This window comes from Oryctolagus cuniculus, chromosome 9 (assembly GCF_051225735.1).
Source record: "Oryctolagus cuniculus isolate XC-2025 breed Fujian yellow rabbit chromosome 9, ASM5122573v1, whole genome shotgun sequence".
Taxonomy (NCBI): Eukaryota; Metazoa; Chordata; class Mammalia; order Lagomorpha; family Leporidae; genus Oryctolagus; species Oryctolagus cuniculus.
In genome coordinates, this window is record NC_142875.1 from 126,657,925 (window position 1) to 126,683,411 (window position 25,487).

Consider the following 25,487-nt stretch of genomic DNA (forward strand, 5'->3'; position numbering starts at 1 on the left):
ATTTTCCTTGTCCACAAAAATTAGCAGAAATATTTTCAAATTGACATAAAGTATACCTACACTTTCCTCCTGCAATGGTTTGGATGTTGACTGTCCCCTGAAGGCCTATTTGCTAATCCCATGGTGGTGTAGTGGGAGGGGGTGGAACCTTTTAAGAGGTGGGGCCACGTGGGTGGCCCTTAAACCATTGGGTGTGTGCCCTTGAAAGCAGTTTTCATTAGAGTTGTTACAAAAGCTTTATTATAGTCTTGTCTCTTTCCTAGCTCACCATCTGATGTTCTGTGCCTCCAGAGATTCTTCCAGGAAGACAAAGATGAAGTCCCTAGGCCTTGCATTCCAGGAGTCAAACCAGACCTCTTTCCTTTATAAAGTTGGCCTGCCTTGGGTACTTCACTCTAGTCACATGAAGCTGAGTAACACACCTCTCTAACCTCAACAACTTCTAGGCTCTGAATGAAGAGAAATGCAGGTAGTATGAAGAGAACATGGGATAATGTCAATATATTTTAACTACTGTCTCTTTTCAGTGGATCTGTGTCTTCAAAACAGCTCACTCACAGAGCTCTGCCTTATGCCTGCACTTGAAAGCGTACTTTCCTCAAGGCCATCTTCAATGAAAAGAAGCTGAGAAACTACTTACAGTCATGGTTGACAAGAGCTGCCAAGTGTGCATGGCCTCGGGGATGTGGAATTGCCCTGAAAGGAGGGGAAACAATATTAAAGTTACAGCCCTTAAACAGGGAACCAGCCTCAGAAAGTGAATCTTTTCAAAGTATACAATTGTTTGTAGTACAAACTCACGTAACAGCATATTTCACTATGACTAAGGAAATTCATTCATCCCAGCAGAGCAGTAAATCAGGGGTTGGCAAACTTTTTCTTAGAAACCCAGATAGTAGGGCCGGCCCGGCAGCATAGGGAGCCAAAGCCCTGGCATGCAGCGCCAGGATCTCATATGGGTGCCAGGTTGAGTCTGGGCTGCGCCTCTTTCCATCCAGTTACCTGCTGTTGTGCCTGTGAAAACAGCGGTGGATGGCCCAAGTCGTCTTGCCCTTGTACCCACTTGGGAGACAAGGAAGAAGCTCCTGGCTCCTGCCTTCAGATCAACTCAGCTCTGGCCTTTGAGGCTATTTGGGGAGTGAACCAACAGATGGGAGACCTCTCTCTGTCTCTCTCTCTACCTCTCTCGGTAACTCTTTCAAATAAATAAATAAAATCTTAAAAAGAAAAAAGAAAGAAACCCAGAAAGTAAATATTTTAGGCTTTTTGGGATAAATTAGTGGTTTTATGAGTTAGTTTCATAGTTGGAAAACCAATTTTCACAATCATTTTATTGAAATATTTCTATTAAAAGTGTTATAGTAATAATTGAGTACTTTTATTATATTACAAGTATCTTATGGAGAGATGACATTTTTGTTAATTGAGGCTTAGAGATAGTACTCACAAATATTTACCTGTCAATGATGATCTACAATGAAATTTAACATATTTCATTTCTAAAAATATTAATCCCTGAGCATTAGTTTGAATTTCACTACCTGGGAGGGATTAGTTCTTTTGGTATGGCCTCTAAACATGGCACTACATTGTAGATCAATAACTTCAAACCTAAGGCAAAATTTCCTCAATTGCACAGTTAAATGGATTGTGAAACATGAACTATGCACTAAAATCAAAATTCAGAAAACACTTTGGGGATTATAGTTTGAGGTCAGAAAACATATCCAAGAATGAGAACAGTGATCTTAATTCCTTTTTTCACCTTTCAACAGCACAGGTTGTTAATGCATGAGAAGCACAGGAAGCTACTCAAAATCACCATTACTGACCAATGAAATAATTTTCCATAATAAAAGTCTCACGTAAAGACACTGTTTCTGCTTTACAATTTTAGGTTAAATTCATTAATAGTAACATGTCTGTATAAAAGTAATTTCAATAATAGTGGCTGAATGAGCTCAAAAATATCACAAAAAATGTTGGCCACTAAGTTATCAAACTGCTATGCAGTGAGGCAAGTCAGATTATTTGGCTTTAATTTTTGGCAAACATTCTTAGAAACGACAATATTTGCATTCAGGAGAGCAAATAAAGTTCATCATTGACACTACCAGTTCAAAATACATAATCAATAAAAAACATTGTGGAAGTACTGCTGATAATATATGGATCACTTTAGGCTTTTAAAATCTTACATTTTTACAAAGTTTGAAATTTCTGCTCCACACAATTCCACCACCATCATTTCTAGCATATCTTATCCAAAACCATTTTTGGTTATACTGAATTTGTGTTCTCTCTACTTCTTTAAAAATATCCTCTCCTGGCCGGCGCCGCGGATCACTAGGCTAATCCTCCGCCTGCGGCGCCGGCACCCTGGGTTCTAGTCCCAGTTGGGGCGCCGGATTCTGTCCCGGTTGCTCCTCTTCCAGGCCAGCTCTCTGCTGTGGCCAGGGAGTGCAGCGGAGGATGGCCCAAGTGCTTGGGCCCTACACCCTATGGGAGACCAGGAGGAAGCACCTGGCTCCTGGCTTCAGATCGGCGCAGCGCACTGGCTGCAGCGCACGGGCCATAGCGGCCATTTGTGGGGTGAACCAACAGAAAAGGAAGACCTTTCTCTCTTTCTCTCTGTAGCAAGAAGTTCTATTGAATTTAAACATTCTATTTTAAATGTTCTAGTTTTTAATTTACTTTTTATTTATTTCAAAAAGTGTGAGAAAGTGATTAAGTGAGAGAGATCTCCCATTCACTGGTTCACGCCCCAAATGTGCACAACACCTGAGGCTAGGCCAGGTTGAAGCCAGGAAAGAGGAACTCCACCTGGTTCAAATCTCAGCTCTGCTTCCAATTCAAGTTCCTGCCAATACACACCCTGGAAGGCAGCAGTACTTAGGCCCCTCGTGGGAGACATGGATGTTATTCTGGGCTCCTGACTTCTGTCTGGCTCAGCCCTGGCTGCTGCACGTACGGGAGGACTGAAACAGTGCCTGGAAGATCTCTCTCTGTGTATATAAACCATTCAAATAAAATTAAATTAAAAATAAATATACTCTTTTTTGAAAAGAAATTAAAAAATTTATAAAATCACAGGTAAAGCAAACATGTTCTTTCAAAAAATAGAAAGGTAAGGATCAAATTCTATCAACCTTGTACTGAAGACTATATTCTGAGATTAAAACTGTTCATCTGGAAGTCAGAAACAGAATTTACCTATTTCTACCTAGTTCAACTGGTGTTCTGAAGAAACTGTTCTGCAAAGTGGTGAGAAGTGGCATTTTTGGTTGTCACAATTATTGCAGCAGTGTTGCTGCAGACATTTAGGGATTGACATCATGGGAAACAAGATATTCAGCAAGAGAATCTACAGCCTCACACAGAAAAACAATTGTCCTGGGTCTTGCATGATGTTCAAACACTGCAAGAGACATTCATGTAACATGAAACACCCATTTACAGTCTGAGTCTGGAACTCAACTCCATCTAGCTATACAAAGTGCCTGTTTCAACGTACATTTTGTTCATAGTGTTTCAAAGAGTTAGCTGTTCACTATTTCGTATCTGAGAGGTACTATCACGACCTTCTCAAAGGTCAGGATTTAAACTGGGAAGGGGCCAGCACCGTGCCTAAGCAGGTAAAGCTGCTACCTGCCATGATGGCATCCTATATGTGCAACAGTTCAAGTCCTGGCTGTTGCATTTCCAATCCAGATCCTTGCTATGTGCTTGCGAAAGCAGCAGAAGATAGTCCAAGTCCTTGGGCACCTGGACCCAAGTAGGAAACCCAGAAGAAGCTCCTGGCTCCTGGCTTTGGACTACATAAGCTCCAGCTGCTGTAGTCATTTGGGGAGTCAACCAGAGGATGGAAGATCTCTCTGTCTTGTCTCTTGCCCCCTCTTCCTCTGTAAACTCTGTCTTTCAAATAAGTAAATGAACACTTAAAAAAACAATTGATAAAATTCTTTTGATTGATAAAATTGATCATACTGATAAAAAATTAGGAGAGGGTTCCCAGGCCATCTTTGCTGCATGACTGACAGTGTGAGTTTTCACCCAGGTAAAGGAGTAATACTGAGAAAAGGTCGCCACTGCAGAAGCTCATCTGGTATGTGTCAACATTTCCCTCTAAGCTAGTCTTGGAGTAGGATACTATTTCTGTTCAAAAGTATAATAAAATCCACTAAATGTGAACCAAGCATCATTTGTTGCTTTGGTGATACCAAGAAATTCCAAGATTCTAGCAGCAGACTGGGGGTGGGTATAACTGGGTCCTGGCAACAGGAACAAAGCAAAACAGTAGTTTTAAGGAGATCGTTGTAGATACTGAAATGCTTTCACATAAAAGCCTAATGCTAATATAAAAATCTCCTGCCAGGCTCTTTCCTGTTGTGTGCCATTGCCCTGTCTTAACATGAAATTTCTAATCCTCCTCTAATGTTCAAAGGTTGTCCATAATCAACCTTTGCTGACTTGCAGAGTCACGGATTACCCAGTTACACAATCTTTTATCAACCATATTTTGCCTTTACAGTCTCAATACAACTATAATTATATGATTATTAGTGCATGTAATGTTTAATGTTTAGATTCTCTTACAGGATGTCACACTATAAGGACTAAATATATTTTCTTTCTTCAGTTCCATCCTTGGAACTTGGTACTTTAAACATAACTACTATTTAAAAATTACCTTGAACAACTTAGAGAGGTTTTGCTCAGTCACAATTCAGAGGGAGGGAGGAAACCTATTCATCCATTCAGAAACTTACAGTTGTTTTCACTTGACAACTTCTATGCTGAGTGCTGTGATGAAAATAGGTGGTCTGAGAGTTCTCCTCAACTCTCAACTAACTTTATTTCAGTTATAGCTAATTTCCAACTGTATCAAAACAGTTACTACTTGAGGATTATATTTGAATGAGGACCACCAAAAGATTGAACTAAACAAAATTGCAACACTGTATCAAAAGGAACAAATGAATTCAAAAAGAAAAAATGAATAAAATGTCTAGACACAGTGCGCTGGCTACCAAAACGTGACATGGAGATTTTATTCCATATGTACCTAGACCTCATTTAGTACAATACGTGAAACAAAACAGGAGTGCTTTACTTTTGTTTTCCAGAGTTTTTGAAGTTAGTAGTTGTCTCTGTCCTGAGATTTCAGACGGAACCATCAAACTCAAGACATTAAAAATAAATAATAGTAGCTACATGCTAACTGATTAGAAGGAATTTCTTTCGATCAAGAGCCAACCCTGTGTCAAGCATTTTCAGGAAGTGAAAAGAACATACTTGCCCACGGTTATGTGGAAGTTCCCTGCTACTTTGTTGACATAGAGGTGCCCGTGAATCCTGCACGCATCTGGAGACTGCAGCGAGTCATCCTCCCTGTCAGACACAGCACAGTGAGAGGGCTACACTCAGTACCGTTACCCTTTGCTGGGAAAAGTAATTGAGGATGAAGGAAAAAACCCATTAAGAACAATTTTGAAATAATGTTCTAATGTCAAGAGCAGAAAAGCAGCTTCCTGGTCTGTACAGGTGTAAAACAGTCACACATCTACAAATGGAAAGAATTATATAACTGTAACATATTTATTGTATTTACACAAATGCAAAGTTCTATGTTCTTCAAATCTAATCAGAAGACTAAGTCCAATGACAGAAGAAAGATTAAAACCAAAGAATTAAAAAAAAAAAAAAACATACAAAGAAAAAACCAAAGAATTACTCCAACAGACATCATCTGTTTCTGGCACTGTAGTGGCAGAGGAAAGTGGAGTAAGTCTGAGGTAGGGAAGGGCATACCACGTAAGTACAAACAGACACCACTTCCAGCCTAAGCAACTGTAAAACCTCCACATATTTTGAAGTTTAAATGATCATTTTCATGCTTGTAGCATTTCGGAATATCAACTATTCTATTTTATGAAACACAAAAAAGTTAAACAAAAAACAAAATTCCTAGTCTAAAATTAATTATCTTTGGAAGAGTATATGGGACGAATTTGCTCTAAAAACCTAATTCAGTTTTATATAGAGGTATACCCTATACATCAAATAGCAAGCTACTTAAACGAAAATCAAATATCCATGATAATCCTGATTAAAATCAGACTACTCATTCAAAAGATATCTGAGGGGCCAGCACTGTGGCACAGCAGGTTAACACCCTGGCCTGAAGCGCCGGCATCCCATATGGGCACCGGTTCTAGTCCTGGCTGCTCCACTTCCCACCCAGCTCTCTGCTATGGCCTGGGAAAGCAGTAGAAGATGGCACAAGTCCTTGGGCCTCTGTACCCACGAGGGAGACCCGGAAGAAGCTCCTGGCTTCAAATAAGCACAACTCCGGCCGTTGCAGCCACCTGGGGAGTGAACCAGCAGATGGAAGACCTCTCTCTCTGCCTCTCCTCTCTCTGTGTAACTCTGACTTTCAAATAAATACATAAATATTTAAAAAAAATATCTGAACAGTATAAAATGATTCTTTGTTTGTAAAAAAAAAAAATAAGATTTAGAAAACTTAATTGACCCCATAATCATGTCATAGTAAAGACATATAAAGAGCTGCACATTTAAAATACACATCTCACCTTGGTGGAAGTGCTGTTGAAGGGCTTTTAAAAGCACTTTTAAATATGACATCTTGAAGTGAATGCTCTTCTTGCAGCCTACTCTGAATCAGCTGCAGCATCCTAAAGGTAACACAAACAACAGTTCAGTAATTTAGAAAAGCAGTTCCAAAAGCCAACACTAACTTTTTACAAAGCAATGGTTAACTGACTTACATTTACGTTCATAGGATTTTATTCTACAATAAAGAACCAAGTTCCCTTTGGTCATATCTTTGAAAGCAGGAAAAGTGAGGTAAGGTAGCCCGAGGTCCACTAGCTGGGTTCTGTTAGCCTCTCTGATTCCTGCAGTAGTGGCCATGACAACAGGGTCAATGAAGAAAAGCTTCCGCTGACCTCAGTCAATGCACCTTGCACGCGTGGATGCACAGCTGCAAAAGCCTTTTATTTTATCAGGCACTGATCTGAGTGTTACAGATAGGAAAATCTGCCCTTTCAGGGTCACACAGCAGACCTGATGGACTTGAAGTGGTAGATCACTACAAACCAGGCCACGCTGCCATTTAAAATCTCCTGAGGCCCCCTTGCCCAGACATTAATCTTCATTCTGTGACAAAACAATCCTAAACAAAATACTATACTCTTCTTACATTTATTAAAAACAGTATCAACATAGAAAGCATTTGAGAAATGTTTCTTAGGTCTTCTTTTTGAATATACCTAGCACACAAAGAACATATAAGTGGTAGGAAAATATTTCATGACATTCTTATGTTCACAATAACTTAGGAAATCATTTATGCCAAACAATAAACCAAGAGTAGAACCTCTCTTCTGTACAATACTTCTATCACTGGGCCATGTTACCTTCCATCACTTTTAGCAGGAACTTAACATCACTGGAGGTTGTCATATTTTTACCCCCTTTAATGCCTTATCTCTAAATAGGTAACATTCCAAGTTGCCTGTAGTAAAGTTCACACTCACCAAGTACAAAGATTGCATACATTTGGAAAACAGGGATGAAAAGCTACATAACAAAGGATTTTCAGGGTAATGAAACTATTCTGTATGTCACTGTTATGGTGAACACATACCAATACACATATGTCACCCTATAGAATGTACAAACAGCAAGAGTGAACCCTAACATATAGAGTGATGACGACATGTCAATGCAGGTTCATGGATGACAACAAGCGGGATGCTGAGGCAGGATGTGCAGATGTATGGCAACTCTCCATTTTCTACTCAGTTATGCAGTGAAGCCAAAACTACTCTAAAAAAGGTCTATAAAAATGTATACACACAATGTGTACACATACACATTCAACTTGGAAAAAAACTATGTACAAAATAGGTACTTTTAAAAAGAAAGCAAATATAGACCTGATTGTACTTAGCATCCCACTGTAAGAATATAATAGGCCTTTTCTCCAGGTGCAGGGAGGAGACAGAAGGACTGTGGTACCACCCAACTAGAACACTGGTAAGATAAGGCTATTTAAAACCACAAATCGGCCGGCGCCGCGGCTCACTAGGCTAATCCTCCGCCTAGCGGCGCCGGCACACCGGGTTCTAGTCCCGGTCGGGGCGCCGGATTCTGTCCCGGTTGCCCCTCTTCCAGGCCAGCCCTCTGCTGTGGCCAGGGAGTGCAGTGGAGGATGGCCCAGGTGCTTGGGCCCTGCACCCCATGGGAGACCAGGAAAAGCACCTGGCTCCTGGCTCCTGCCATCGGATCAGCGCGGTGCGCCGGCCGCAGCGCGCCGACCGCGGCGGCCATTGGAGGGTGAACCAATGGCAAAGGAAGACCTTTCTCTCTGTCTCTCTCTCTCACTGTCCACTCTGCCTGTCAAAAAAAAAAAAAAAAAAAAAATTAAAAAAAAAAAAAAAAAAAAAAAAACCACAAATCATATTTATAACACAAATGTAGTTTGGAATAAATCTCAAATCTAGACACAAAAAAGCAAAAACTGAAAGGTTATATCCAGGTTTGGACATACTAAAGAGAGACTAGATCCTAAATATTTTGAGAAGTAGTATACCAAGTGGGACAAAATTTAAATTTTTATCATATTCTAAAGGTAAACAATATTTTGGTATGCACGTTATTCAGGAAGACAGAAGGCCATGGGGATGTCTAAGTCACTTAAGTGCTGTTCAAGAATGCTTGTTTAAAAGCAGTACATGGTAATCCTGGAAGTTTCAAGAAGCCAGACGCCACCTTCAGATGTGTGTATCTAAACACCTGGAATCTTTGGAATCAAAGCCAGCAGAAATTCAACACTTGACAGCTTTATGTCCTGTATCACCAGCGTGCACACTTGACACTGGGCAATGGTCAGAGTTTCATGGAACCAAACTGTGTGTGTATGAAAGACAATTCTGTTCCAATCCATGGAAGTATAGAGAGAATTCTACTATGATGGAATACTTCTATTATTTTAATAGTCAAAACAATCTGCTCCACTTTAACAGTCTTAAATGCTGAATAAAACTCCCGGTGAAAAGAAACATCTCATTTCGCCGGCGCCGCGGCTCACTAGGCTAATCCTCCACCTTGCGGCGCTGGCACACCGGGTTCTTGTCCCGGTCGGGACGCCGGATTCTGTCCGGTTGCCCCTCTTCCAGGCCAGCTCTCTGCTGTGGCCCGGGAGTGCAGTGGAGGATGGCCCAGGTGCTTGGGCCCTGCACCCCATGGGAGACCAGGAAAAGCACCTGGATCCTGGCTCCTGCCATCGGATCAGCGCGGTGCGCCGGCCACAGCGCGCCGGCCGCGGCGGCCATTGGAGGGTGAACCAACGGCAAAGGAAGACCTTTCTCTCTGTCTCTCTCTCTCTCTCTCGCTGTCCACTCTGCCTGTCAAAAAAATTAAAAAATAAAAAAATAAAAAAAAAAGAAACATCTCATTTCAATATTTCTGGATCAAAGTAAAGTATTTCATCTCTGGATGGCTTTCTACCAGGAGCACTAGACACCCAGAAACTTCAAAACATTCAGTGCTCCTGTTCAATCACATTCAATTTCAACATTCACATTCAAATTTCTCCCAAATGGCAACAAAAACAAAGATCTTTGAAATATACCTAGAGACTAGGAGAAAAGATGACTAAGAAGTTTTCGGTAATAATCTTATTAGGTAAAACCTGGTAACCAGAAAAACAGCTATTTAAGTATGGGTGGGGCAATCACTTATAATAACTAAAACCCTTACTATACAAAGGATTATTTAATACACAATTATTAAAAAAAAAAAAAAACAAAACAACCAGGTAAAATGGGCATACAGCATGACCAAGCAGTTCTCCCAACTCCAAAAAAAAAGAAAAAGAAAAATGAGGGGGAACCCCACCACAATATTCAGTTAATTTGGGGGCCGGTCGGGTGGGGCACAGCCAGTTGCACAGCCCGCAGTGCTGCTATCTATGTGCTCCAGTCTGATTTTCAGCTGCCCCACTTTTGAGCCAGCCCCCTGCTGATGCACCTGGGAGGGCAACGGAGGACGGCCTAAGTGCGTGGGCCCCTGCAACCACACAGGAGGCCAGGAAGAAGCTCCAGGTTCCTGGCTTCAGCCTGGCCCAGTCCGGAAAGTTGCAGCCACTTAGGGGTGAAAGAGAGGATCAAAGACCATTCTCCCAGTCTCTCGCCCTCTTTCTCTGTTAACTGTGCTTTCTAATAAATAAAAAAAAAAATCTTTAGAAAAAGAAAAACATTCAATTAATTCAAAGAAACGTGAACTGTCCTGAGATTTGAATTGTTTCCATAAACATTCTAATACATGTGTGTTTATATACATGCACACATACAATGCACATATAGTACAAGCATAGAAAGAGGGTTAAGGATGTTTACTGAGTACTGCTTTTCATACTACAACTCCGGAAGCAACCTAAATGCCCATAAATAGGATCCAGTTAAATCAATGATTGTCTGTGTATAAAATGGGCTACTAGGAATAATGAGACAGAAAGGTGTACAAGACACCATGTCAGGAGGAAAAAGCAAGTTATACAACAAATGTATAGACTGATTCCATTTTCGTATTAGGAAAAACATGTAAGTTTATATGTAAACATACAGAAAATTACATATGTGAAAAAAATTTCCAGAAGGCCACACAGGAAACACAAGCATGGCTGTGAGTGCCAGCTGCAAGCAAGGGCACTAGTCTACAGGAGAGGGACATGGCTTTTCCTTTCCCATTACATACACTCTCCATGAATTTTAAAACAACCAGCACATCTTATTTTTTTTTTTTTAAAGATTTATTTATTTGAAAGGCAGAGTTACAGAGAGATGTAGAGGTCTTCCATCTGCTGGTTCACTCCCCAAATGGCCGCAACAATTGGGAGCTGGGCCAGGCCAGGCTGAAGCCTGGAGCCAGGGCTTTTCTGCTGGTCTCCCAAGAGGGCGCAGGGGCCCATGCACTTGGGTCACCCTCTGCTGCCTTGCCAGGAATATTAGCAGGGAGCTGGATCAGAAGTGGAGCAGTCAGGATACTAAATGGCACCCATATGGGACGCCGGCACTGCAGGCCAGAGCTTTAACCTGCTGTGCCACAGCTCCGGTCCCCACATCTAACTTTAATAACTAAAAATTTTTAAGTAAAAATAAATAAAAAGAATTGCTCAATATGTACTACAGAAAAGGTTTTGCATGAGTTTCCTAAGATCTGATAGTTTTTGAAACTATAAATTAAATTATGTTAATATTGCATCTACCGAAATATGTTAACCTATAGAGAGTTCACCATAAGCAAAATAGACAAAATGTGATGTAGACTTCTATGTACCAAAATACTTTGTTCATTTATTACCTCTGCCACTCTCTTTGATGTGGTGAAAGATCAAATATTGCCTGAAATAAAGCAAAACATAATCACTGGCATTGTCAAATAGTCTTGGCTTTTACAATGCTTTAAAATGTTGAGCAAAAAAACAAACTTACAGTATTATTAAAAACAAAGATTTATGATATACATTTAATCTTTTGTAAGCCAAATTATAAATCTTTAACATGTGATATTTTTACTTAAAAATAGTATAAGTAAATTTCACTAATCACAAATATTTCCCTATTATTGTTGTCTACATTTATAGAACAGATGCAAGTTGGCAATCTGTCCTAAGTACAGAAGAGTATTTTGGGATATTAAATAATTTAAATGATGCTAACCAAAAAACTCTTCAGTATTATAATGGCAAACAACGACACAGAGCGGAGGTGTAATATGTAAGCATCCAAGACTCTTCTCATGGATGGTAAAAATGCCACGTTGAAATAAAAACTTCTGAAAAACATTTAAAAGTGGCATGGTAATTCCCAAACATACTAACCATAAAAACAATTCAAGATATTTCATGTAGGCACTATCCTTATCATTTTCAAGTCAGACTTCGCTACTTGTAGAATCAGAGGACATATAAAAGCTTCTCATGGTTTATGGCAATATTCACAATTTGGCAACAAGTTCACTTTTGCTTGTTTAAGGGCAATTCAAAGCAAAGCATAATAATTCTTCTTTTAAAATTATTCACATGAGTGATTATCCCTCCACATTCGCACTCTAACCTAGTACTCTCCCCTTGCAAACCATTCTGATCCCGGTGAAGCAAGCCTCCGTCCCACCACACAGCCGTCCTCTGCACCCTGGTAACTTAATCACACCGACCAGAAGGAAAGCCTCGGCAGTCACTCTGAGCCTCAATGTTCACGTCAGTTCTTCACAACCACGTGCTCTAAGCTCACTGCCTCCATCTCTCTGATGCTTGCTTCGACTCCATGGTTCCCACCCTTCCCTGCACAGCACAGGAGAAGATGCTGCCAACTGTAAAACTCACCATGGAACAAACAGGGCTGCTTGCAACTGATCCCCAGCTAATTTACCAAAAAATCATTGACGGGAGAAACTGCATGATTCTCTGAGTTCCCCAACCTGCTCAATATAGCACTTAATCAGCTCAAACATGTAAAAGGAATTACTTTATAGCCTACTTGTACTAGGCACTAAGCTAATTCATAATCTCACTTAAACTTCACGACAATTTATGGGCTCCTTATTATTCATTCCTTTTTGCATACCAGGGAGCAGTATCTTAAACGTTTACAAACTTTTTCCAAAATCACAAAGAGTAAGGGACAATATATAAGCTCAGCTCTTTCAAGTTCCTTAGTTTTTCATCTTTAAAAAATTCATTAACTAAATGGCAGCTAAATATAATAATAAAAAGCAAAATAGAGATCACTACAGCCTACTGCATGATCATGGTAAGGAAACCAGTAAAGTTAGTAGCTAAGTTTTTAATATTGAGAGTGCATGTTCAAATAGAAGATTAAAAAATTTTAAAGTAAAATTATATTTTAAATTATTTCACATTAAAAATAGGAATTCTTAAGTACTTTATAAACTAGGACAAGGAAATCAGTGTCAATAACAAAAATAAATACTTTAAATATTACTGATGAAAAGTATATGTATATAAATACATAAGTATTTTGAAATTTATAGCTTTCTAGTTAGGACATGACTTTTTTACATAACCCTTTTTCATTTCACAACAACTGGAATAGATGGCAGAAGATTTACAATGAAAATAATCTATAATCCTGTCACAGCTGTATAACTCAAGCATAGTCATAACTGCCTACTACCTGCAAGTAATCGTGCTATACACCTGGAACTCTACAGATTAAAAAAAAAAAGTTGATATGTTTCAAGAGCTTAAAGTTCAGTTAGACAGATAAGAAATGCAGATAAAAAATTTAAATAAGGAATGTAATAAATACAAAAAAAATTAGAGAGGCAACATGATGCGGTCAGAAGAAAAAGCTAGACAAACAGTATAAACTCATTTTAGAAGCTAAATGCATGATATTATGTAAATACTTTTCAGTCCCCTCATAGCCAACTTCTCATAACGCGCAAAGCAGCATAAAAATGAGGATACACTCCTCACTGTCATTTAAACTAAGCACTGCATGCTGGAAACTTCAAGAACATACACAAGAGAGCACACAAGACAGGCCAACTAAGACCAATCCCATTTCATTTCATGTTCATGGGATAGGAAAGCCTACATGGGCAGAAAGTGAAAAGATTGGCCCAGTGCAGAGCAACAGAGGAGACAGGTGCTAAAGGACAACCAGGTACTTGAAGACACAGTGTATGAGTTCAACCAGGTGCCAGGGCCACACAGAGAGGAGACTGCGCACACCCAAGAGTGTCCTAAATCAAGGAAGAGCAGGCCACAGCTGACGTCTAGGATAGAGACAGGCCTCTTCATTAGAGGAGCTGTTCCCTGAGCTAAATTTAGCCTGTCAAAACAAACACAGAAGATGAAACCTGGGATGCCATGTGAACCACTCTGCCGTCCTGGGCCCTGTAATGACTCCTCTTTCCAAAAGCATCAGAAGTGCTAATCTGAGAAGAAACGGTTTATCTAGCCCGTATACCCCCTCCTTTCACCTAGACCGGCCACACACACACACACACAAGTCCTACTAAATCAAGGTAGCCTCTCAGAATGCAGAGGTGAAGCTCAAAATGTGCATGAAATTCAAGAAATAAGGATACTGAGAACAACCCCATGAAATTCAACATCACATGATAAGAATTTTAAAAGGGAAAATTGAAAGTATACTTTGAACATGAAAGCAAGCAGACAAAAAAATTCACATTATCGAAACACCAAGAACCAGAAAAAAATTCATGGCAACCCACAAATGGCATTCTAACGTAAAAAGCTGAATTTCAAAAATAAAATAAAAAACAACCAGGAATTACATTACCTACAAAAGAAGAAAAATCAAATTGTGCCAGAAGACAAGGAGGCCATGTCTGTAAAATTTTGAGTTCTAAACCCCATAAAGCAGACTTGAATCCTCAGCCAACCTGACCTCCATTTCCATGTATACAGAACAGACACAGTCATGCTAGAAGCCATAAAAGACAAGCATATGTTCCTGCTGAAAAAGAAAGAGCTAAAAGGCCTCTCACAAAAATAGCATAAATAAACTAAAGTAGAAAAGAGCAGCAAAGCATAATGTATGATTATTATTAAAACAGTACAGAATTTAACAGCTTAACATACTGTAACATGGTGTCTGAATTTGTAAGGGATCTAATCTCATAATTACTATAAAAACAGTATTTTCAGTGGGCAGACTGAGGTCAGACGTCAGGAAGAAGAGAGGATCAGAATACCAATAACAAAGTTACATTTTTGTAGAAATTTCTTTTTAAAAAGTATGCATCAAAAGCACACTTGTAATTTGTTGTTGTAAATTAAAAATAATTCAGTAATCAAAACCAGCCAAAGTTTTCCTTCTTTCTTCTTCAGCCTACACATTACTTCTGCCCCACCCCACCCCTGTGGTCCTCACTCATCAACACGTGTGTAAAGGGAAGCTCCACAATGCCAGAGAGCAATGGGCAACTCCAGGTAACTGGGGCTCCCTGCTTGGTCCCGAAAGCTGCTGGAGAGCTGGTTCTCATTCTGACGCGCCAGCACCATCCCTGCCCTCCACTGTGACGGTGTTTTCTGCAGGATCAGCCTTGTTAGGCATAACTTGTGCTTTGAAGACAATAAAGGAATACCAGCCTTTAACAAGCTGTGGTGAAAAAAAATACAAAGGAGGGAGCAAGTAGCAAATACCCATGAAATTTCCCAGAAAGATGTTGTTTCATTCTTGATAATAAGAGAAATATAGCTACACTATTTTTCAAGACTTAACTTCGGTAAAAGATGCAACGAGAACATCAGTTTCTAAATCATTACAGGAAAAGGAGAAAGTTTCATCACTATAGCAGCTGAAAGAAAAAAGGAATTTACTAGGAAGCATTAACAAAAAATATAAAGTAAGGTTACCTGACAGTCTTTCTACTCTCTCTAGTATTAACATCAGTTATCTCAAGGCTTTGCTATCAGACATAAAAGCCCCCTTGTCTAAAGTTTTCACAAAGAATATGGGTTCCTTATGAAATACATAAAAGTTATATATAAAACCAGCTCAGACAAAACTAAAAGCAAATATGAAAAATGTCTTTAAGGGTACAATTCTTCAAAGCATTTATTTCTGAAACCATATGAAGCAAACTTACTGGTTCATAAACTAGACCATCTGCAGATGCAACCATTGTTTCTGCTAAATCTAACACATCTGCTCCAACATCTGCATAAAAAGAAAATGAAGTTTTATTATATACCATGAAACTATATGTGACATGAACAAATTAAGACCACCAACAAAAAACTAACAACGTATACAGTAACGCTTTTCAATACCGCTCCTTTGTCCTAAAGTTAAAACAATAGCATTATAAAGCACTGTTGAAGGGTACTCAAAAATTCAATAATGTTTTTCCATTTCTTGATCAGTGAACAAGATGTCTCAGAATTCCATAGTAAAAAGCATGAATTTTAAAGAATTAAACAACTTTGTAACAACTGGCAAAACCTAATGATCAGTATTAAATGTCTGTTGAACAAAATTAATTACAAGAAAACAAGTGTTCTTGGAGAGTAAAAGAAATGTTAAGGCAAAGGTACTTATAATCTTTTAAAAAAATCAAACTTTATTTTGAAAAACTAAAATTGTAACAGCATTCAAACATACAAAGTAAGTCACAATATGATATATTCAGTAGTAACGCTAACTCAAAGTTTAGATACAAAATAGTTCATAAAAGCAGTAACAGAAGGAAAAATAAATGGAAAAGAGAAAATGATTTTAGGTTGTTCTGAGATTAAATCTCCCAGAAGTTAATTCCCTAAATTAGGTAAAACTATTTCACAATTAACCAATTTTGTCTGGACTAACATTTTCTTGGTCTCTGTTCTTCAATAAATTAAAAGCAGCCTCATAGTCCAACATTATCTGACATATTAACATCTTTCCACTTCTACCAGTACAATTAAGTGAAGCCAGTGAACAAAACAGAAAAGGTATTACTAGTAACATAACTCAATCTACATATATTTTTTAAAGATTTTATTTATTTATTTGACAGGCAGAGTTATAGACAGAGAGAGAGAAAGAGACAGAAAGAGAGGTCTTCCATCCACTGGTTCACTCCCCAAATGGCTACAATGGCCAGAGCTGGGCCAATCCAAAGGCAGGAGCCAGAAGCTTCTTCCGAATCTCCCACGTGGATGCAGGGCCATCTTCCACTACTTGCCCAGGAGATGGATGTGAAGAGAGGCAGCTGGGACACCAACGGGCGCCCATCGGGGAGGCCAGCACCGCACAGGGAAGCCAAGCCTACTCCACAGTGCCTGCCCCTCCATCTGTATTTTCAAATGAGCATTCAGTGAATGGTGGTAAAGCCAGGCAGTGAAGCTGGGTATGCGTGGAATGGTATGGGGCTGTAAAAACCAGTATTTCATCAACAAAAGAAGGCAAGGCACCTAAACTCAACACTAGAAATCTGACCAACAAAAATTTTTCCCATTTAATTATACTAATTAAAAGTTAAGCATCTTTTTTTTGGAGCAGAAACATAAAGAACATGTGTTGAGGAATATCTTGCATTATTAACTAAAATCACTGTAAAGATTTTAAATATAATGGAAAAATAAAGCTAAAACATAGTAAATGGTTTTTATACTTTTTATTGACAATTTTTAAAATGTAAAAAGCATACAGATTCATTATATTAAAGGTGTACTTACACTGACACTTCATGGCCACAGTAATATCTATATTAATTCTCAATTTGCTACAAGACAAAAAAAGGAATCATCAGTACCCACAAATTATTCAGCAAAACACACAAAAAAATCAATGGATCTATAAACGGAAGAACTTGGACTTCCAACAGAGTGAAACAAGACAGTAAGAACTTGGATTGCAGGATGGTCATGTGGCACAGTGGTTCTGCTGCGCCTTAGGACACCTGTTATCTCACATCCCAGCTGAGTCCTGGCTCTCATTCCAGCTAACACACTTTCTAAGGAGCTGCAGTGATGGTTCAAGTACGTAATTTTCAAATACCAGATGGCCCAAATGCCCAGACTGGCTCCTGGCTTGGCCCTGGCTGTTGCAGCTATCTGAAGAGTGAACCAGCAGAGGGAAGATTTTTCTCTCCTCTCTTTCTCTCCCTCCTTCCTTCCTCGTCAGTCTGCCTTTTGAAAAAATTAAGTCTTTGAAAGAAAAAAAAAGTTTCACACCATTAATTATCATCTGATTTCAAAAGGGATGATAGATTTTTTAGAGCCTCAAAGAGTCTTGAGGTGCCTAAAGTTCAAAGTGGGCTCCAGATAATCTTGGGACAGGTTTAGGAGATGCTGTAAGAACCAGAGGAAGAAGCTAAGCGCAAAGGCTTCTGTACATGCCCCTCCACTCATGTGGTGAACCATCTGAGAGTTCTTTGCAAAAACATGAAATGTTTCACTGGTGCTAAAAACAAACGAAACAATAACAAATTCCTTAAAAATCAGTGGTATCTCAGGGGATAATCATGTTAAAGATGAACCACCTGAGGCACAAAAGAATTCAGCTGTGAAACTTGCCCAAGGGTACAGAGCAATTTACAAATGTTGATTTATTTAATGATCCGAAGCCCCGTGAGGAGAGTACTGCAAAAATAATATAATGACCCATCCAGATTAAATAATTTCCCACAGCACATAGCCATTAAACGGCAGGAAAAGCACTGGGACAGAGAAACTGTGCATCTCCCTTTCTAGTACAATCTTTCTTTCTGTTTCTTTCTTTCTTAATTTTTTTTTTTTTTTTTTTGACAGGCAGAGTGGGCAGTGAGAGAGAGACACAGAGAAAGGTCTTCCGTTACCGTTGGTTTACCCCTCAATGGCCGCTGCGGCTGGCGCTGCGCCGATCCAAAGCCAGGAGCCAGGTGCTTCCTCCTGGTCTCCCATGCGGATGCAGGGCCCAAGCACTTGGGCCATCCTCCACTGAACTCCTGGGCCACAGCAGAGAGCTGGCCTGGAAGAGGAGCAACCGGGACAGGACCCACGCCCCGACCGGGACTGGAACCCAGGGTGCCGGCGTCGCAGGCGGAGGATCAGGCTATTGAGCCGCAGCACCGGCCTCTAGTACAATCTTAATACTGGAGCCTGTTACAGTAATCCAGTAAACAAGTAAAAATTAAAGGTTTAAAAGTGATATTATTTGGCTGAAGCCATAGCTCACTAGGCTAATCCTCCGCCTAGCGGCGCCGGTATACCGGGTTCTAGTCCCAGTCGGGGCGCCGGAATCTGTCCCGGTTGCCCCTCTTCCAGGCCAGCTCTCTGCTGTGGCCAGGGAGTGCAGTGGAGGATGGCCCAGGTGCTTGGGCCCTGCACCCCATGGGAGACCAGGAAGAAGCACCTGGCTCCTGCCTTCGGATCAGCGCGGTGCACCGGCCGCGGCAGCCATTGGAGGGTGAACCAACGGCAAAGGAAGACCTTTCTCTCTGTCTCTCTCTCTCACTGTCCACTCTGCCTGTCAAAAAAAAAAAAAAAAAAGTGATATTATTTACATATAAAATTCACCTTCAGTATAATATATAAAAATTAAGTTATAAGTTTATACAATGTAACTTAAGACAATTCGTTTGTCAGTTCAAAGATCAGTAAGATATTTCAAAGTCTACAGAGCAGTTAATTTCTGCCATAGTGACATCTAAGGGAAAATACATGAATATATGTTCTAACTTCTTGAATAAGCACATATTAAATCAGAGAACCTCCATTTTTAACTAGCATTTAAATGATTCTAAAACATTTCATCTGAAACTTAATCACAACAAACTATTCAAGACTATTTCTACAAAACTAAAATAAGCCAGATGGCATGCTGTTTTCAAAATAATTTGGATTAAAATGTTTTTCAAGATTAAAATCGTTACCTAGAAAAGTCCTTGTCTACTTCATATTCATACTTCATCCATGTATCTTGATACACTGAGAATTCCATTATTGTTAATAAAGCCATAGTGGTAAACGCTATCAGAGAAACTGAGGAATGCAACAAAGAAAAAATTAAAACAATCAAAAAAGCAAACCACAGGAAACTGAAGTTAAAATTCACCTAATATGAATGCTGTTTGAATGAACATTATAAAGCATTTCTTAGAGATATTTCCCTAAAAGAATCGAAAATGCAGATAATGAGCACAAATACAAACATAAATATTTATATTACTGAGAAGGCATTTCTTTCTTTAAGGGTATCTCTCACAAAACGGTATGTGCCAAAATTTTATGAAGCACAGAATATTTCTGCTTTTTATAGGAGTATATAGCAATGTCACAGATAGGAGAAATGACAGTAAGCATAGTCACAGGACAAATTTCTAAGTAGTTCCTTCATTTTTAACAATGTGTCCAGGCCTATATCTCTATTTAAAACAAATTAGCATAAGTTCTTGGATCCTAACAAACCACAACAATCTTTTTGCCAGCACCTCAAATAACATCTGTAGGTATCTAATATTCTACTTTGTTTTGAAATCTCTTAAGTATATTATCCCATCTATAAAACTGACTGAATAATCTAACAAGCAAAGAATTATCATATACTCTGAAAAAAAAAAGTTGTACAAGAACTTGCAATATTTTCATTAAGAATGTAATCATAAGTGACTAGAAATAGTAAGGAACTTATACATTTTGTCAAATGTTGATCTTATTTGTAAAGTCTATTATCTTATTAGCTCTTTATGGGAAGAGTAACAGCAGTAAAAATTGTTACAGACACATATTTTTCTGATATAGTTCATTTTTATTTTATTTGTATCTCTACCAGATGTTGCTCTAAGCATTTTATGAGTATTAACCTAACTTGTAGAGTTTCAAACGATGAGCCGAAACATGAACACCTTCATCCCAAGTGTGCTGCCAGACAGCTCCAGCCAGCACTCTTTATTATTTAGTCTAGGGGTCAACTAGTAACGTAACAATTAGGAATGTACAGCTGGACTAATCATTGAAAAAGAATAACAAGCAGGCACAAGCAAGGGGGTAAGCATCGTGTGACACACTTATGGTGGAAAGCCAAAGTTCAAGTTGCTCCTGGGGTCATGCTGCTCCTGGCTCACCTTCTATGTCCCTGAGGTATGAGAAGGAGTTTTTCTGAAAGCAGTATCTAATAATAACCCAAACCTCCTGCTTACTGCAGCTGCACTGCATTTAGGAAGATAGGCCTTCACAAGGCCCGCTTAGGCAGCGGCAGGCCCGCAGCCATGCCCAGTACTCAGGAGGCTGGGCCTCACTGTGAGCACTTGGCAGTATCCACTAGGCTAACTGATACAGTGACACAGAGAATAAAGGCACAAACAGATATGAGGAAGTTCTTCAAGGTCAGAAGGAAGGAGCAGAGGTGAAATCTGAAAGCAGTTTAGTTTCAAAGTCTAAGTTCTTAACTAATCATGAGCTCGTGGTGCCTCTTGATAGCAACAAGAATTGTTTTTAATGATGTCTATACTGATTTACTTTTGATTGAAACAGTAACGAAGCCGTTTTAGCACCATTAAATATCTCCAACTGCAGATTCAATTATTTATAAAAATATTGTTAAGTGTACACAACTGAATACCCAGTAAAACTGGAATAATTTGTTCACTAATATCTTAATAAATGCTGCTAAATGCACAGGTGGCATTGGTTTGACTACTATACAGAAAACAAAACAGCAAACAGCATGACAGGAGGACAGGCCCAACAGTTTCACACTCAGAGCACAGCTCGCTGGTGGTGCTTCCTCATCGCCCCATTTCTCTCCGAGGTGCTGCACTGACACTCACCTGTACCCCCGCTGGCCGAAGTCTCTACATAGCTGTCAGGAACCTTGGGAAAGGCGTCCAACTCTTTGACCAAACTTAAGGTTTTTTTCCGATTCAGTCGCCTCATCTTCAGGAACGCCTTCTTCTTCTTTCATATAGTCATGCTAAAGAATAAGTTATGAATAAGTGAGTTCCTAAAGAGAACCAGGCTTTCTTTCTTTTGGGATAATTGGCAAATGCCCTTATAACAACCTCACATTCTCAACTTCGCTTCAGGAAAAAAAAGCTTCAGACTTTTTCATAACTACTCCTCTCCACCACCCCAGCAAAAACTACCAATGACTGGCAGTTTACACACACAAAAAAGCGAAGAGCAACTCAATCACATCCATAATATTGAAACACACAAATTGCATTTAGAAATAATTTCTCCTATAAAACTGGGAAATGCAATAAAAAAAATTCCCTGTAATAATTAAGTACAGCAGGCATGCTCATACATTGCTAACAATAGTATCAATATATTTTGAATATAAATATATTTTGAATATATAAATTCTTCTTCAGAAATGCATCCTAAGACAACAACCTAGATTATGAACAAATATCTGGAATATCTGAGTACTTCTCATTTTTTTTTAATACAGAAGAAAAATAAACTCATAGTATCCATACAGATTGTGGTAATTTAATAGGTCTTTATCTATGTAGCCACTGAAAATCTTATAAAAGAAAATATTTAATGCATAATTTAAAAATTCATGGTATGGTAATAAAAAAAGATTAGAAGCCTTAATGATCTCAATTTTATGAGATGGGAAAACAATTTCAAGAAAAAATGAAAACTATACAAAAAATGGTAAAAATAGATAATAGGATTTTAACTGTCTTGTGATATAATTTTAATTTCATAGTTACATAGTTTTATAAAATACTACTTAAACAATTGACTGCTATTTCTGTTTTGATTAGTATGCTAATCACATTAAAAATATAATAAAGCTAAACAGATGGCGACAAATCTCAGATGACTGCATAATTTCACAAAGCTAATTTAAAAATAATACTGTAGGTGATATTATAAAGAACTCCCAGAAACCAATGCTGTGGTAATAAAATCACCATGTAATAGGAGGGTCAGTCAGGGGGTTTCAGGAATCACTGAGAGGAAGAGACTGTCCTCTTCTCTGCAATCTGTCGGGTGGGCTTAACACAGGAAAGGCTTTCGTGCCGGGAAAAGCATCAGAGACAAAGCCTGGCAACAACCCTAACCCTGTCCAGGAGAGGCGGCCCTGACCAGGGACCTGCTAGTCAAAGTGAGCCTCATGTTGGGATTCTGCCTCTCCTGCACACGGTTTTAATATTCTCATCTCTAAACAAACTTGCTCCCAGAAAGTAATTAACAACCCCCTTAGTATTAAATCCAATGGAAATTTAGTGATTATCTAATTTCACCAAAGAGAGGACTACCACTTTCTCACTTTAGCAAAAATGGCACCGTGGTCCTGATCTCCAGCCTACCTGTAAGAACGTCTTGCCTACTTTGCAATTTCATATTTCTTTGGTTCTAACTCCACTCCTTCCCTAAGTGATGTCCCATTCCTTCAATGTCTACTACGATTTCTCCCAAATCTTCACTACCAACCCAAATCTTTCTGGAGACATCTGTATCTCCTAGCCTTCTCTTAGCTTTTCATTAGACATTTCAAAGATCATTCAGACTCAACCAACTCAAAAACAAATACTTCATCCTATCAAAACTATTCCTCCTCCTATATCCCTACCCTAACGATAATACCATGCACACCCAAATTCACAGGCCAGAAACATGGTTTGCATCCACACAGTTCAGCTGTTCTTCCATTTCTCTAAAATGTGTCCAGGTCCCATCAACAAGTTCCTTACTGGCACTGAAGTCCCCAACACCAATCTCCCCCTGCACTGCTTCTAGGACTCTAGTCTCAAATGCCACACTGCATCACTGCATTGGTTCAATAACCTCTGTTCTTTAAACCTTCACCTCACTCCCCATTTGGTAATGAATTGTCTTTCTTAATATAAAAATCTGATCTTACAGCAATTCTCTTACACTCTTTGAATAACTTCACGCTGCACTTAGAGTTTGTACTCCACTGTAAAATGGTCTACAAAGGCTTTCAAAACTCGGGTCCTGCTCACCTTGCTTCACACCCAATTCTCTTCACTTCTGATTCCTCAAAGGCTCGGTACTGCCAGAAATATTCTTTCTCCCCTTTCTCTCTTCTATTTTATTTTTCTAAGATTTATTTATTTATTTGAAAGGCAGAGTTACAAAGAAATAGAGAGACAAAGAGAGATCTTCCATCCGCTGGTTCACTCCTGAATGGCTGCAACTGCTGGGGCTGGGCCAAGCCGAGGCCAGCAGCCAGGAGCTTCTTCAGGGTCTCCCAGGTAGGTGCACAGCCCCGAGCAGTTGGGCCATCCTCCACTGCTTTCCCAGGCCATCAGCAGAGAGCTGGGTCGGAAGTGGAGCAGCCAGGACGAACTGCAGTCTATATGGGTGCCGGTGCCAGAGCCCCTCCCGCCTATTTTTCAATCCCAGTCTTCTCACCTCTTCCTTGTGGAGCAAAAAGCCTCCACAGCTCTCAAAGTATATGTGCTCCTAGAACACCGTACTTTATCAGAACATTTCTCATTGCTTTTTTCATTTTCTGTTTTCGTCATTGTATTGTTAGGGCAGGAACCTTGTCTGAGTTGATCTTTGTATCTCCAATGACTGGCAAAACAGGTAGTCAATAAATATCAAGGGAAGGAAGGAAAGTAATTTCCCCCACAACATCCATAGTAGCACAACTGAAACTGTAACAAAGTGTCACATTTAAGTTAACAACTACACAAAAATAGAAGACCTACAAGGAGAAGGATTTTTTTCGGTTATGTTCATTACAGTATCCCAACACCAAGAATAGTGGTTATCACATCGTCAGGACAGACCTGTTGAGTAAGTGGATAAAACAGTGAATTCAACTTCTGGAACTTGCTATACTGTTACATATAAGAAGCTTTATGAATGCTAAAGTCACACATAAGTACAAGCATAAGGCAAACAAGTGGTTGGTTAGCTGCACAAACCCCTAATAATGCATCAACATATTCAGTATTCCCTCCTTGTAAATCTAGCCCAAATACTCTACTCGGCTAACTCTCTCTGGCTTCCCCCATCTCCAGTTTCCATTATCTTTCTGGAATATGGCACCTGCCAGTCTGCTGTTCCTCTTGTCTCCTGCCTGTAATTTAGCATGGACCAACCTCCAGGAAATCCATTCCATCTCTAATACTTGCCACACGACTCCATAAAGTCACTGTTTTGACATGAGTAAGTCATACAATAACCTAGTTTTTCTAAAAGCAGTCTACCTGCACTCTTTACGAAACTTGATTTTTCTCTTGTTTTAGTTTCCTTCCTATCCTTACACTTCTGAGACTTTCAGGGTAAAAGAGTACCACGTTTTATCTAATTTCCCAACTGTCTCTTCCCAATCAAATCCACTTCATCCTCCTAACAGTGAACACATATGTATACTACATAGTTAGAACTACAGCCAACATTCATGTTTCACACTAGGTATCATATGAAGCACTTTGTAAAAATTAATTTTTAATCCTCTTAATTATTCTTAAGCAGATACAATTTTCCAATTTATAGATGACGAAATGAGGCACAAAACAAATACTTTCTGCAGTGTCACACAGCAGGTGGTAGAACTTGGACTTCATCCCAAGCAGCTTAGCTCTGAGTCTGTTCCAACCACAGTGCACACTGACTCACTCCACTGCTTGCTGCCACCTTCCACCAACATCTGGGTATACTCATAATTTCCTTAATGACTTCAGCACCTGGATCACCAATATGTTTCTCTTCTTTCACATTCCATTGTAATCCTTCAAAATTAATGATCCTATGCCATTCATTCACAGCCCACCAGCCAGTCATTTTATCATATAAGCTTAACAGTTCTTCTACTCCAGGGACCTCCATTTTAATTCCAGGCAAACCTTCCCTGCAAACCTACACGCAAAGCAGCAAAGTCAAGTGTTGGCTTACCTGCACCTCTGCAATCCAAAATTCAAATTTTCACTGAGTGGGATTCACTGTCCATCAAGGTGTTCAATGTCCTAAGACAGGTCTTGTCTTCATTTTCAGTGGTGTT

The 25,487-nt window shown here is 39.4% G+C and overlaps 1 protein-coding gene across 11 annotated transcripts in view; it reads right to left on the reverse strand.

Annotated features, from left to right (window-relative positions):
- Positions 1–25,487, reverse strand: part of ERGIC2 (ERGIC and golgi 2) — a 46,094-nt gene that overhangs the window by 14,690 nt on the left and 5,917 nt on the right. For 2 of the 11 annotated variants that reach the window (XM_008259447.5, XM_051850372.3), the window contains exons 2-9: positions 21,319–21,461; positions 19,423–19,531; positions 17,246–17,292; positions 15,676–15,746; positions 11,392–11,432; positions 6,597–6,698; positions 5,296–5,391; positions 641–696 (exon numbers count right to left, since the gene is read on the reverse strand). In XM_008259447.5, the coding sequence (XP_008257669.1) occupies positions 641–696; positions 5,296–5,391; positions 6,597–6,698; positions 11,392–11,432; positions 15,676–15,746; positions 17,246–17,292; positions 19,423–19,531; positions 21,319–21,424 (628 nt within the window). In that variant the 5' untranslated portion in view covers positions 21,425–21,461. Of the gene's footprint in view, positions 1–640; positions 697–5,295; positions 5,392–6,596; positions 6,699–11,391; positions 11,433–11,750; positions 11,951–12,415; positions 12,506–15,675; positions 16,940–17,245; positions 17,293–19,422; positions 19,532–21,318; positions 21,462–23,887; positions 24,053–24,189; positions 24,266–25,487 lie in introns of those variants that run through there. The other 9 variants (XM_089304795.1, XM_089304794.1, XR_016213658.1 and 6 more) reach the window with 9 other exon arrangements.